The sequence below is a fragment of the Actinia tenebrosa genome, unplaced genomic scaffold (genome assembly GCF_029948245.1).
Source record: "Actinia tenebrosa isolate PJP-AT-01 unplaced genomic scaffold, QUT_ActTen_1.0 PGA_scaffold1__47_contigs__length_23844297, whole genome shotgun sequence".
NCBI lineage: Eukaryota > Metazoa > Cnidaria > Anthozoa > Actiniaria > Actiniidae > Actinia > Actinia tenebrosa.
The window spans coordinates 14663065-14677446 of NW_028292578.1; the positions used below are offsets into that span (position 1 = coordinate 14663065).

The window sequence follows — 14382 nt, forward strand, 5'->3', positions numbered from 1 at the left end:
AAAGAAAAGCCAAAGTGGAGCCAGAAGTCGTTTTTACAAATGATTGGTGTCACACTGCTGACGAGAGGGAAATTCCCACCTTTTAGTGCTTCAGTAGAATGCATAAAGCACTTGCGTTTTCGCGCCAAAATAGTATTAACTTACTTCTTCTACAGGAAGTTGAGGTTGTGGGCTTGCATGCGAAGACTAAAGTAAAAAAAAAGAAAATATGGGTGTCAATACAAGATTTTGGAGATTTAGAAAAAGATAAAAAATCTTATTTAAAAAACTGTAATAAAAATACAAAAACAGCTAAAACTTACCAAAAAGCAATTCAGAAAATGGCTTACAGCGACAGATAAAGTACGAAGTGTGCCTAAAAAATATAAATATAAATTAAGTAGTTTAAATGCAAATAAAACTGGCAAAGGAATCTCAAAGCACTGTACATGGTGAATCTCTGGACTCGCATCAGTGATCCAAACAACATGGCTTTTGCTAAAGGTTTCAACATGTGATAGCTAGTGTGGAACAGATTAACTTACAGCTTTGCATGTGAACTCTGAAGATTTGCTTGGCTGTTCGTGCGATCATTTCACTCACACAGACTTTCTGTGAAACAAAAAAAGTTTGTATCAGACATGAAAGATTTTGTGAGTTTACCTTTCCATTCCCCTACCAGAGACAGCACATTGCTTATTCTGGTTCCATCCATCAAACTTATAGCCTGTACAAATGAAAGTAGGATGACCCTGGTGCTAGGGACAAGTCTATTCACAGTATTCTTTCTCCAAAGGGACACCAAATCTAAAGAGTCAGCCCTAGTATAGGAGTAGGGTCACACTATGTTATTATAGAGTTGTTTCATATAAGGATAGGGTAACCCTGGTGCTACAGCCGTAGGTACAAGTCTGTCGTTTTCCTTCTGCAGGGGACACTAGTGAGCCCTATCAGTAGGGTCACCCTACCTTAACAGCCTCTGAGACCCATATGAGGTAGGGACAAGTCTGTTGTTTTCCTTCCTAAGGGGACACTAGTTAGGCCTATCAGTAGGGACACCCTACCATTACGGCCTCTGAGACCCATGTAAGGTAGGGACAAGTTTTTTGTTTTCTGACAGAATACTTACAAGAATGTGCTCAAGGTCTGATCTGGTTGATACCATACCAGCAATGGTACCCAGATACCGCAAGTTGATTCCCCTGCAACAACAACAACAAAAAATGTAATCCTCATCACTGCTATTTTCATAAACATGCAAACTCTGTAGCTGCAAGTTGCCGCTGAAATTTGTTTTTCACTTCCACCAGTCAATAAATTGAAAGGTACCAACTGATTAGTTTTGATTGACGGCAGCGAAAAACCAAATTTCGGGATGCAGGTTGCAGTTAGCAAGTTTGCATGTTTATGAAATGAGCAGTAATTAATAACAATTAGTGTCTCAGAAGAACTGAGACCTTTTGGAATAAATATCAACTCAGTGTCATGTCATGCTACTGACCTGTTGTGAAGAATCTCTGTGAGTTGTGCACCGTCTAATGGAGTCTGTACAAGATTGATGAAATCCTCTATCTGTTAAAGCAAAAATGATCCATGATACATGAACGACAATGAGAAATGAAAGGAATGAATGAATGGATGGATGGATCGGTGGAAATGAATGAATGGATCTATTGATGGACAAGAATGAATGAATTGATCAATGGATGAATGAATAAATAAATGAATAAATAAAAAAAATTGATGGAATAATGGATGGATATAAAATGAATGAATTGATGGAGCGATGAATTAATGCAAGTGAAAGAAGAGAAAATGGGGAATATGGAAAAAAGGTACAAAACGAAAATATCTGAAGGAAAAAATAATAAAGGTATTACAAACCAATTTCACAACAGCAGTATCTAATAGATAACTAGAAGCATCCTTGACAAGCTTCTTGTCGATAAGTAAAGTCTTCTCCTGCAAAATGATCCAAAAAAGAGAAATAATTAAAAATTCTGTGTATTTTCCAGAGTTACCAAGAAATCCTACTATTCCTCTTATTGCAAATCCATCACAATAGACCCTTTTCTCAAAGTCGTGTGCGCATCCAACTTGATGGGCCACAAAATTGAAAAATGCAAATTCAGTAAAATTGAGAAGCCAGTTTTATATTCAAAGAGGAGAATAATCAATTGAATGAATCTTCATCAAAAAAAATTCATAGCAATGTATGATAATACTCATCATAAAGCTCGTGTTCTGGTATCGTGGCCTGTCAAGTTCCTTAAGTTTGGATCGTGCAGCCTTGAGAAAAAGGTCTATACTGGCATTTTGCTATTGTATATTAGAGCACATAAACATACAGGTTAGCATAAGCTACCATTGTTTCAGTTTGTTGGACATACCTCTGATGGGCCATGCTTCACCTCTGGTGTGTTGGTATCAGGGTTAAATCGAATCTCAAATTCTAAGTTAAGAGAAGAACCAGAGCAAATCAATATTATTTGTATCAAAGAAAAAAGATGACTGTTAACAAACCAATGTATGTCTTCTTTACTACTTAGATTCATGATTTTGAAGGGTCTAGGGTCTGAGTCTGAATTGTAGATTTAAGCCATGACAACAGTTTTACTCTCATACTTTTTTGTAAGTTCTAATGTGGTAAGCTCTAACTCACCTCTATCAGACAATGAGCCCACAGCGGCAGCAGCTGCTTTGAATGCCTCTAGATGAGTTTCTTGAGCTACAAGTAAATCAGAGTTAAGTAAAATTATTACAATTTAACAATAACATAAGTGCAAGAGTGCAAACTTGAGGGTAAGGTTCAAATGGTGTGGTGGTGTTGTAGTGTCCAGTCCAAAAAAAAGCAACAACAAAAAAAGCATCAAAAAGCAAGTTAATTCAGGCCTATACCATGAGAATGAGATGAGTAACATAGCTGTAAAACATATTCCAGTTGTGGTTGTCAGTAAGTTGCAAGTTGCAACAGTATAGCACATTTTCTAGATGCAATGTAAAAGCATTCTTGAGAAGTTTTGTCTTTGATGTTTTGTTCAGTAGCCTATCAAAGACAAAACCTCTCAAGAATGCTTAACCTTCAAAAAAAATTTTCATGAGACAAATTCAACAGTACTTTTAGTACTACATACTTATCACAGTTGCAGAAGATTCTTGCTTGTCTGACTTTGGTTTTTCAGTTGTTTCTTCTGTCTTCTCTGTTTGATGTTCAGCATTACCATTCAGGGTAATATTTTCCTTTGTGTCTGTGTTGCTCTCTCCATTACTTGTTTCTTTTTGGTCAACGTTTTCTTTTTCTTCTTTTTCTTTGGAGTCCGTTTTCTCTTGATTTTCCTCAGAATTTGTCTGAATGCAGAAAGAACAAATATTGAATGAATACATGGATGGATGGATGGATGGAGGGATGGATGAATGAAGGGATGGATGGAAGGAGGGATGGGTGGGTGGAGGGGAGGGAGGGGAGGGAGGGAGGGAGGGAGGGAGGGACGGACAGACGGAGGGATGGATGGATGGATGAATAAATAAATGGACTTAATGATGATGGAATGAATGATAGAAAAACAGCCTTAGTTGTTGTTGTCATTGTTGCTGTTATTACTGTTGTTGCACAGTTTTTATCATGGTTTGTGGTTACTGCTGCTGATCATGAGCAGCACTAGCTACTGCTGCTACTGTTGTCACTGTGGCTATTGTTACTGTGATTATGTTACTGTTGTTGCACAGTTTTTATCATGGTTTGTAGTTACTGCTGCTGATCATGAGCAGCACTAGCTACTGCTGCTGTTGTTGTCACTGTGGCTATTGTTACTGTGATTATGTTACTGTTGTTGCACAGTTTTTATCATGGTTTGTAGTTACTGCTGCTGATCATGAGCAGCACTAGCTACTGCTGCTGTTGTTGTCACTGTGGCTATTGCTACTGTGATTATGTTACTGTTGTTGCACAGTTATTTCCCTATACGTACCTTAACTTTTCCAGTTATATTCATTGCTACTAGTTTCAAAAACAGCACATATGAATACCTAGAAGAAGAAAAAAAACAAAGAAAACAGTCATTATCAATGACCCATCAATATGTGTGCTTTTTACAGAGGTTTCTCTTGTACTTACGCTATAAAGGACTCAATCAATTCCGGTCTGAGACAGCAAAGCTTGTGTTTGAATGAACGTGGAAAAACAGACTTGGATTCTTCTGTTCCTTGGACAGAAATAAAATTATTCATTAATTATGACAAATTACAGATATAAATAGTTTTAACTGAGGCAGATTTTTTAATCTGCTTATACACTCGATGTAGCATACACCTAACATATAGTTTCACACATGTTTGCTATTTTCTTACCACATTCCAAAACACTACTATAGTTGCAGTACCATTTAATATGTATCATGACGCTTTTTCATTATTGACATTTTTATTGGCATTGCTTACTTCCTGAAAAGTTTGCATCTGGTGCAAATGTTCTGAACAAGTCGAGGATATAGTGCCTGCCATCTGCACCAATGATTCCCTGAAAATGATGAAGAGGTAAGATTGTTATTAAAAAAAATAATTAAAATAAAATCAATAAAAAATTCAAGTGAATGGCCTGTGGCTCATCTGATTCAATTTCGATGATATTGAGTGTCGAAAAGGTTTCCATTTCTTCAAGGTATTTGATTCCTACCTTGCATTCAATGGAAGAGCAGAGCCTGACTTCCTCATCGTTGCTGTCTAACACCCTGTAATCAATATACGATAGAATATTAATGCCTTTGGTGTAGCTCATACAATTAAAAAAATCAAGTCTTGATGTCTTGAAAAGGAATCACTTACATGTGTGACCTGACGTGCAAGGACTTGCCTGCCTTTTCCAGCTGTAACACAATAATTTAGATTTAGATAGCTTTTATTAAGTTTTGAAATAACATGGGAGATCGTGAACTGCAGGCGATCCCTAGGGACCAAGAGAACATTCAACAAATTACTAAGCTATAAATAACAGTTTAAGAAAGAGAATAGGCCCTTTGCATTTAACGGTCACGTGTCTGTACTGGAGAGCAACTTTTTTTATTTAGTTTTAAATTGGTGATTCTTTTAAGCTACTTGTAAAGAACTGAATGAAACGATGTGTAACCAGCCAGCGTGTCACGAATTGAGTTTTATTACGATCTCTTGAAATAGGTTGTAGAAAGTTTGTTTGCTCATCAGTATTATTATTTCGCCCATGAGAATCAAAATGTTCATTCGTTTGTTCTCAGTGAATTAATCAGCACGTGATTACTGAGTGGCAAAGGGCTCAATTACCAGAGCGTTCTCATTTCTCACACACTTTGATATGGTCACTTTGCCTTAATGGGAATGGCTTCTTATTAAATTCTCATAGTTTAATAATGCTAGGACATACCAATTCAACAAACTTCTCATGACTGGCAACATTTTCCCCAGAATCAATTGAGCCATAAACAACTGACTGTTCTTGCTCCCTCTGCAGAATACCTGGAAAATGCACATGACAGTTTGTTATCAAAAATAGTATTGAAGAGCCATTTCCTATTTTAGTTGAGTCATTCCAGTGAGTATTATTTCTTTCTTTATTGGTAAATGACAGGTGCACTGCTTTCAGTGTGACCCAGTTGCGCTGTGCCACTACTGTATTTGCGACGGCGAATAGTGATCACAAGTTTTTTGAATAGGTTCAATACACGAGACTCAAACAAAGAATCTTATTTCCAAAGGAATGACAAATGCACCAAATGCACCAAAAACGAACAATATCCAACAAGACAAAAGGATGAGAATGAAAAGTAAAACACAGGATGGGATGTGAAAGTAAATATGGGAGGGAATGAGAAAGGGAGGGAAGAAATGGATAAAAAATTAGAAAAGTGAAGAGAATAGGGAGATGTGGGATAATCAGTAAGCACATAACATTCTTCAACATTCGAATGCAATCTTCAAAGGATATCCAGTTAACTTATCCAAATTCAATTAGCTCACAATCCAAGTCAACTCTAGGGTTTGCTGTTGAAAACATTGTGCAAGTTAACCACAACTTTCCATCCCCAAAGCCTTACATGTACTTACCAGGGATTATTGATTGTGCAATGACTCTGTAACCTCTATAATCCACAATTACTGTGCCTAATGTGAACAACCCCTGGAATAAAGAATAGATAGATATACGTAATACAAGCAGAGAAAGATGTGACTAACTGTATTTTGAATACTTGTTTATATTGTTAGTCTGCATAGTATTTCTTTTGGACAGAGATAAAAGAGGAATCATGAGTGGGGTAACGGTATTGCACTACCCTTCTCAAATATTAAGTAAAATGTACCTTGACATCTACCCTGTTGTAGGCAACGACTCCCATGAGGTCACCATTCTGGAAAAGTCATTACATACACATTTATTAATAATCATGCGTAATACATAATTTATTTGGATATATTAGAATTATAAATATTTCAGACTTACAGCAGCGGCATGTGCAGCATCATCACCTGTGAAAAGAATATAAAATATCAGCATTATATAATGACACTTTCTGTGTTTAAAAGTTAAGGAAAACTCTGGATGAAATCTCAAGTTGTGAGAGAAACCTTGTCTATGGCTCATTACTTTTTAACACTAGCACTAAATTCTCCAAAGCATCCCTCATGTTTATTATCCATTATTTGTTCAATATCCTAATTTACATTCAATAAGTGCACTGCTTCTCACCAATGAAAATCAGCTATGCCTTTTGCAACTATTACGCTTCCTTCATGCTTAGCAACTGACCAAATGCACCCAAAATTCGATTGAAGCAGGCTAAATCAATGATCAATCCTTTACTTTTAAAATTTATGATCTTACCTCCTAGTTCATTGTAGTGCTCTCTGCTATCAAATGCAAAGCTAAAAAATATATTATTCCAAAGAAACATTCTTTTCCTAAAGACAAGGATGGAAACTGTGGTTAAAATAAACAAACAAATTATAAAGAGATTACAAAAATGGAGTTCAACAAACAAGATGCATCCTGGTCTAGCTTGGGTACAATCAAAACTATATTAGAGCTGGTGAATGAAACATGTTTGTACCCACTCTAGACCACCATGCACTATGTTCACTGTCCCAGAAACCTCTGAGCAATCAAGCTAGACTATATTGGACCAAAGATACACTATAATGCACATGGTCATAGAAAAATAATGTTGTCTAAATGCCGATGGTACATACTAGGCATAAGGTCCAAGTGTCATCTTAATAATGGTTACTTACTTTTCCTCCTCTCCAGGGTTAATAGCCATCACGTTACCATCTACGACCGTCATGGCCCCCTTAGTGGCTGCAGCTACAAAGTCACTAGTAATCTGAAGTAATATGGAAGTGTGCAAATCAATATTCCTTTACAGTAAAGTAATGAAAATTTGATCAAAATGAATTTTTTCCTACGATTTTCAATATTTTTCATTATGGCACCTACTGTACACTATTAGTAGTTATGGTAAAACATTATGTGCAAGTACCTTGAATATTGCTCTTTCTCTCAGCAATCGCTGCTGCATAGTGTCATGGGGCAGTTCTCTTGCAGATTGCAGTTCTTCATTCCAGTCACGTAACTACACAGCAATTAACATAATTAATTAATATTTAATATGGAATGACATGGTAAAACGACAGAGGAAATAATTAATAATAAGGAATCCAATAAATTGGCTAAGTGTAAGCAATGTACTGTATAAGATGACATAACATCTTTGTACTGTGCTATAAGTCATTCCGAGGTTGAGGAAATATCTGGGTCATGTTGGCAATTTGCAGTGCATTTTAAGGCTGTTTCAGGGAACGTTTCCTAAAACATGGCACAGCAATGCTATCTCAAGCCAGTTTTTTTTGAAATGAATAATAACATGGTGAAATTTAGCAAAAGCCTCACCTGGCCAGGCATGTGCTCTTCATAACCAATTCTAATGGCAGCAGCTGAAACACAAGCAATAAAATATAAATATGAAAGTAAATGAACACCCTCTTCTAACCTCTCTGGTTACTCCCCTAGGCCATTCTAATCATTTATAAGTCTTAAAGAATTTTAATTTCTCTTTTTGTTTTATGGGGTTCACGCGCGGCTGCCCCCTCACCCACAAAATGTAATTCTCAATTCCAATGTTACCATGAATCAAGGGAAACAGGTCTGTTAGCTGCTGAACAGTACACTATGAATGGATATGAAGCTGTGTTTAAGAATTTTAGACCAAAGTCAGTAAAGCAACATAGGCATGCCATCACCAAATACTTACCATCTTCAGACCTTAAAGTATCTGAAGTATGCTCTGTCCTTGGTACCGCCCATGGAAACACTGAAAAAAATATTAACCAAAATGATGCAATGGCCTCATGAAAATACTAAACGTGTGAATTTTTGACATTCTGGTCACCAACCTTGAAAAGGTGTTGGAATAACCTCAAGTGGATGCCTTTTCATGCTGTGGAATTCAGAATTGACAAATTTTAGAAGCAATTCCCAAATTAAAATTTTCACAGGGGAAGACGTGTAAGGTGAACTAGTGCCCCTCCCTCCCCTCCCCCTTTTCATCTGAATCCCAGCCAACCTCAGTTTAGACATGTGAAGTCTTGTTCAAGGAAATGAGAATCACTAAAAACAACCATTATTCTTACCTTGACTTTTGTAAAACTGCAAAATTCTTTCTGAACAATGGACTACACTAAAAAAAAGGTAAAGGAAATTTGTTTTACTTCGATAACGTGGTGAGTGGTTGAGTAGGGAACATGTCATCCTTCCCATCTCATTCCCTTGAGTATTATTTCTTTTGTTTGCAAGTAATGGAAAATGAGTAGTGGTTTAGATAAACACTTTAAAAGAAAAACCAGAAAGAAAAATATTAGACGTTTCGATGACCTCTTGTTGTCAATTGAGACTCAAACAAAAAATTGATTTTCAAAGGGAACTACATTTGGCCTGAAATATGTAAATAGTACTACAGTTTTACAACTTACTTTTACCAATATGCAATTGCTGCATAGCAGTCAGTACAACAACATTTTACTATCATATTGAATTTACATTATTACACTACTCTAAGTTACCTGATTCAATAAGCCAACTAGTGTATGGGACCGACATGGTTCACCACTTGGTTGAGGGTTAAAAACTGTAACAGATGTCCTGAAATAGCATAAATTAACATTGTATTAGCATTATAGTCCATATGAGACTAGTCCAAAATATTTAAAAGGAATGAACTGTGTGAGTGATTGGTCTCTCCCCCACCCCCTCCATGTAAATGCACTTTATAGGGTTGATCCTTTATGACAATCATAAAACCCCATGTCGGTCAGACTTACCTTCCCATACTTCACGATGTTTAAACGAAGGCCTGGAAATGGAAGGGTTGGGGTGGGGGTGGGAGGGGGGGAGGGTAGGTTTGACCTTTCCTAATTGGAAGCCTGCAGTCTGCAATAAATGGAAGAGCAATGATGGTTGTGCTCGTTGGGCCTACTGTAATCAGGGCTCGAAGTAGAAAAAATTGTAGCCTGCCATAGTAAAGGAGCATGGTAAAAGGAGGTCATTCCAGTAAATTTTGCATGCCATTCTATTATTCATTTGGCAGTGTATCGTTATTTTCACCTGAAAAACTTGAAATTTGGCCTGTCATTTGGCCGTTGGCAGGGCGCTATTTCGAGCCCTGGTAATGCAATTATTTTATATAATAGATTAGCAAAACATACTTGTTGATGAAGAATCCAGAAGTAGAAGAAGTGACTACTATGTGGTCATCCTCCAATGTTGTGATGTCGATGTACATAAGGTCACCTATATATAATGAATGTAACCAAAGTGTCAATTGCAGATCAAAATAAATATGCCGTCAGTACTTAATCATCACTAACAAGGCTGGGCATAGATGTAGGTGTGCCGATTATGCATTTTCCTTTAAATGAAACTAATGTTCAGCAGAGGCAATGGAGAGCTTTGATAAGTGGAGGTTTCTGATCATAACATTCTTGGTTCCAAATGTTAACATTCTCCTTTCCTATCCTCTTATCACAGCTTATGCTGAAACCCACCCAATATAATGAGTGAGTAGAAGGTGCTTGTTCCATCTCTGCTAATATGTCAACTTTATTTTGATTTGATTTGGTACTAAACATCAAAAGTCCAGGGGTAGATCCAGCCAAAAATACAAGGGTCCTGTCTGAATTTTGTGAATGACACTTAACATAACTTGGTAAAAATATTTAAAATATCTTTTCTTTTCTTTGATCAATTAAAATTATTATATTGGCGGGGGGCGGGGGTTGCCCCTTCCTGGATCCACCCCTGAAGCCTTTAGATTAGTAGACTGAACAATCACTCCCTGAACCATTAATGCAGTACAAATTATAAATTACAAATTTCAAGCATATAAAATGAAGTTCATATAACCTGCTAGTTTTCTGTAACCAGGAGGTGGATTCCAGCTACTTGGGGCAAGAACTTTCACGCATACTGCCACCTACCAAAATAAACAATGAAGTATTACTAAAGAAAGAGGTCAAAATAGAAAAAGTGACACTATACAGTACCCACAACTACTGGAAGTATAAACCTAAATTTCATATCTATTGTGGCCTTTGTTTAATTCAGTACAAACTCATGGAAAGAATTCACCCAATATCCACCAATCTGTACCTCACCCTAGTTTAATAGCTCCTATTTAAAATACATGTAGAATGATTACAGATTTTTCGTACCTTTGTGACGGTGTTAGCAGGATAAAGTGGCTCCAGAAGAGTAACCACTTCATCTGAACTGAATACATGGTTGGGCGGCATGCATTCTTCTGTTGATATTGTTCCTTGGCTCTCACCCTTGGACTTGACTGCCTCTTCTGTAGGGAAAAAAAATCTCATTAAACTTAAACTAATAACCATAAAGCTAGCTAGTATGGACTGTGTAGGCATAAGGATAAAGATACTCATTCTTACCAAACATTTCAGACCCTGAACCCTTCATTAGAGTAAAAACAAGACTCTGGCCATATTTTATGAAAAAGCCAAAGTCCACAATTTTTGTCTGTCTGTCTATCTTTTATCTATCATATACAAACATCTGTTGGTCTTTCTGACATACATGTACTGACTGTCTTTTGTTTACAATGAGTCAGTCAGTCAGTCAGTCAGTCAGTCAGTCAATCAACAAGGAGGTCAGTCAGTCAGTGTCTGTCTATCAGTTTGTGTTCTTCTGCATGTGATGCATTTACAGCAAAAGTATATTCAATAATTATTCCCTATAACAGTTAATGAATCAGACATAATGCCCAAGCAAATACCTTCCACATCAGCTCCAGTAACAGCAGACAAAAAGGATAATGACAGATTATCAACAGCAGAGTGTGCATTGGCCTGGAATGATGTACTAAGCAGGTCTTTAAGTCGACGTAAATGAATCCTTGCTTCTCTGACAGTGTAAGGTTCTGAATAAAATAAGCCACAAAAACTTTTTTTTTTAATCTCACAATAATAATTATTAATAATTATTATTAGTAAAGAAGAAGCCCTAAGTTAGTGTCAGTAGGGTGTCCATAGTGTATATTGTAGGTAGGTTGTTGGTAGAGTGTTAGTAGGTTGTTGGTAGTGTATCAGTAGGACATCTGTAGGTCAATGTTGTGCTGTTGGCCAACAACCTACCCACACTGTTTTAGGGTTCTTATATTCTTTATTATTACTTAATTATTAAATCTTCGTCACAAGAGACAGAGTGAGCAACAAAAATAAATTGTTTTACCTTCTACAATTTTTATGACACAATTGTCTTTCAATCCCTCAATCATGTGGAGTTCTGCAAAGTCATCTAGTCTAGTGCCATCAAAAACTAAGGAGAAACAGGTCCTGTAACAACTCTCTGGTCTGTCCAGTACTATCTGACGCAGGTCTTGTACATTGTCTTGTAATGAAAACTGCAGAATTGCAATTAGAATTAAGAAATGAATGCTAAATAAATAGTGAATGAATGTACCATGAGGTCAAAGGGGGTCCAGATACTGAATGAATGTAACGTGGTCAAAGGGGGTCCAGATACTGAATGGATGTACCATGAGGTCAAAGGGGGTCCAGATACTGAATGAATGGAACATGAGGTCAAAGGGGGTCCAGATACTGAATGAATGGAACATGAGGTCAAAGGGGGTCCAGATACTGAATGAATGTAACACGAGGTCAAAGGGGGTCCAGATACTGAATGAATGTAACACGAGGTCAAAGGGGGTCCAGATACTGAATGAATGTAACAAGAGGTCAAAGTGGGTCCAGATACTGAATGAATGTAACAAGAGGTCAAAGTGGGTCCAGATACTGAATGAATGTAACACGAGGTCAAAGGGCATCCAGATACTGAATGAATGTAACACGAGGTCAAAGGGCATCCAGATACTGAATGAATGTACCATGAGGTCAAAGTGGGTCCAGATACTGAATGAATGTAACATGAGGTCAAAGGGGGTCCAGATACTGAATGAATGGAACATGAGGTCAAAGGGGGTCCAGATACTGAATGAATGGAACATGAGGTCAAAGGGGGTCCAGATACTGAATGAATGTAACATGAGGTCAAAGGGGATCCAGATACTGAATGAATGTAACATGAGGTCAAAGGGGGGCATAAGTTAGATAGTTAACTCACTGGGTTAATGACACCCTCTCTAAATAAAGTTTATTGATTGATTGATTGATTGATTGATTGATTGATTGATTCAGGTAAAAGGGGGTCCAGATACTGAATGAATGGAACATGACATCAATGGGGGTCCAGCAATTAAATGAATGGAACATGAGGTCAAAAAGGGTCCAGATACTGAATGAGTTTGGGGTCCATGTTATGTCATAGCCACCATGTTGGTCAAGGATGACAATGCAAAGCATTCCTCATTAGCTTCTCTTGTTATTGATGGTTTTCACAGCAGGTATCCTAGCTTTGGGGAAAAATAATTTGCTTTAAAAAAATTACCATAGCTGTTACAGGTTCACTTGTTCCAGGTACTATGAACTGCAGGGTTAAAGTTCCTATAGGAATTTCTGGTGCTGGTTGCTCTTGGGGTTTTTCACTTTCCGCTTGGTCTTCTATAAGTGTTAATAAATAATTAATCATTTTGCAAACAAATCCTTTGTTATAAAATTCTTCTCAAAGCCATATCAAAATATTGATACGAAAGTTTACATGTTGATAAATATAAATCATGTTCAAGGACAATATATTTTGCAAAGGTTAAAACATATAAGCTCACGCAAGTCTAAATGTCGGACAATATTGAAGGTATAGTTGCTCTCTGGTTCCACTCCATATACGAATACAGTATCATGCGCTTGAATAAACAAATAAGAATATTCAAATTTCCACCTTTTATTTCTGGTTTATCCTCTGCGGGACACTTTGTTGTCGCCTTTTCTTCTTTACTTGATTCTTTTTGAGCTGCAAGTTTTCTTAAATGCGGGCACATCATTTCTGGATTTTCCTCTTGAGGTTCAGCAGGAGTACTCGAGTCTACAGACGGCATCTTGAAGCACTTTTCATTTAAAATGTTGAGAGAATAATAGCACAGATTTATATGCTACGTAATAGTAATGGCGTCTGAGATCAATGTCTTTGTGCTCCCGAGGTGAATAACCTCAGGGAAAAAAATTAAAATAATTTTAATATATCTGAGGTCACGTTCCCTGGATTTTAGTGAATAATAGCAAACTTTTTCTTATCATTTTTAAGTGCGTAAAATATTTAAATCCAATATGAACACTTGAACAATTCCTCAAGAGAAGTATAGGTCTTATTTGAGTTAAAAATATATAGAAAACTGATAGGAATTTTTTTTTCTTGGGGTAGCCGGCTTTCAGGTCACTAGTACATATGAATCCACGTGGAGGCGATCCACGTTTGAAGACCTCAAAAAATACCATATTTTAAAATAACTTTCAATTGCCACTTACCAGTCAGATAGCTGCTATAATGTAATATCTACAAGGGCTAGGATTTGAGGTTTTCCAGGGAAAGTAGAAGAGAAAAAATCAGTTTATCGTGGGTTATTTTCCGTGCATTCCCTTCTGCACGTAGCTTAGCTTACGCAACGACTGACCAGCAATCGCGGCTTTGCTCACACTAAACATGCGCAATGGAAAAATAACACGGATCGTGGACTTTAGATTATCGGATCCAAATCACATGACTTATTCGTTTCGTTTTATTCATATATGTTATATATATATTGTTAAATTTTATTTTTATAAGTTGATTGTATGACTGAATGACAGACGCAGAGATGGATAAACTTTTCGCTATTTCATTTCCCTTAGTTTCTCTGATCATTCCAAAATATTCGAAATCAAATTTCGGCAACCCACTCTGTACGTAGTCCTAGAGTACACTTACTCTTTTCAAAC

The 14382-nt window shown here is 36.9% G+C and overlaps 1 protein-coding gene across 1 annotated transcript in view; it reads right to left on the bottom strand.

Moving 5' to 3' along the window:
• The window catches only part of LOC116288106 (clustered mitochondria protein homolog), a 38334-nt gene extending 24261 nt beyond the window's left edge, over nucleotides 1-14073 (bottom strand). The window contains exons 1-34 of the mRNA XM_089032603.1: nucleotides 13933-14073; nucleotides 13349-13514; nucleotides 12959-13071; nucleotides 11741-11912; nucleotides 11286-11429; nucleotides 10708-10844; nucleotides 10400-10469; nucleotides 9703-9787; nucleotides 9061-9139; nucleotides 8632-8678; nucleotides 8395-8438; nucleotides 8253-8312; nucleotides 7892-7935; nucleotides 7482-7574; nucleotides 7234-7325; nucleotides 6827-6903; nucleotides 6446-6471; nucleotides 6306-6353; nucleotides 6052-6124; nucleotides 5372-5463; nucleotides 4801-4841; nucleotides 4652-4706; nucleotides 4417-4495; nucleotides 4094-4181; nucleotides 3948-4005; nucleotides 3114-3327; nucleotides 2642-2707; nucleotides 2370-2431; nucleotides 1864-1941; nucleotides 1481-1551; nucleotides 1109-1181; nucleotides 525-591; nucleotides 303-355; nucleotides 145-186 (exon numbers count right to left, since the gene is read on the bottom strand). Coding sequence (XP_088888729.1) covers nucleotides 145-186; nucleotides 303-355; nucleotides 525-591; nucleotides 1109-1181; nucleotides 1481-1551; nucleotides 1864-1941; nucleotides 2370-2431; nucleotides 2642-2707; nucleotides 3114-3327; nucleotides 3948-4005; nucleotides 4094-4181; nucleotides 4417-4495; nucleotides 4652-4706; nucleotides 4801-4841; nucleotides 5372-5463; nucleotides 6052-6124; nucleotides 6306-6353; nucleotides 6446-6471; nucleotides 6827-6903; nucleotides 7234-7325; nucleotides 7482-7574; nucleotides 7892-7935; nucleotides 8253-8312; nucleotides 8395-8438; nucleotides 8632-8678; nucleotides 9061-9139; nucleotides 9703-9787; nucleotides 10400-10469; nucleotides 10708-10844; nucleotides 11286-11429; nucleotides 11741-11912; nucleotides 12959-13071; nucleotides 13349-13505 — 2700 coding nt within the window. The 5' untranslated portion in view covers nucleotides 13506-13514; nucleotides 13933-14073. The remainder of the gene's footprint in view (nucleotides 1-144; nucleotides 187-302; nucleotides 356-524; nucleotides 592-1108; nucleotides 1182-1480; nucleotides 1552-1863; nucleotides 1942-2369; nucleotides 2432-2641; nucleotides 2708-3113; nucleotides 3328-3947; nucleotides 4006-4093; nucleotides 4182-4416; nucleotides 4496-4651; nucleotides 4707-4800; nucleotides 4842-5371; nucleotides 5464-6051; nucleotides 6125-6305; nucleotides 6354-6445; nucleotides 6472-6826; nucleotides 6904-7233; nucleotides 7326-7481; nucleotides 7575-7891; nucleotides 7936-8252; nucleotides 8313-8394; nucleotides 8439-8631; nucleotides 8679-9060; nucleotides 9140-9702; nucleotides 9788-10399; nucleotides 10470-10707; nucleotides 10845-11285; nucleotides 11430-11740; nucleotides 11913-12958; nucleotides 13072-13348; nucleotides 13515-13932) is intronic.
• Nucleotides 14074-14382: the final 309 nt, after the last annotated feature.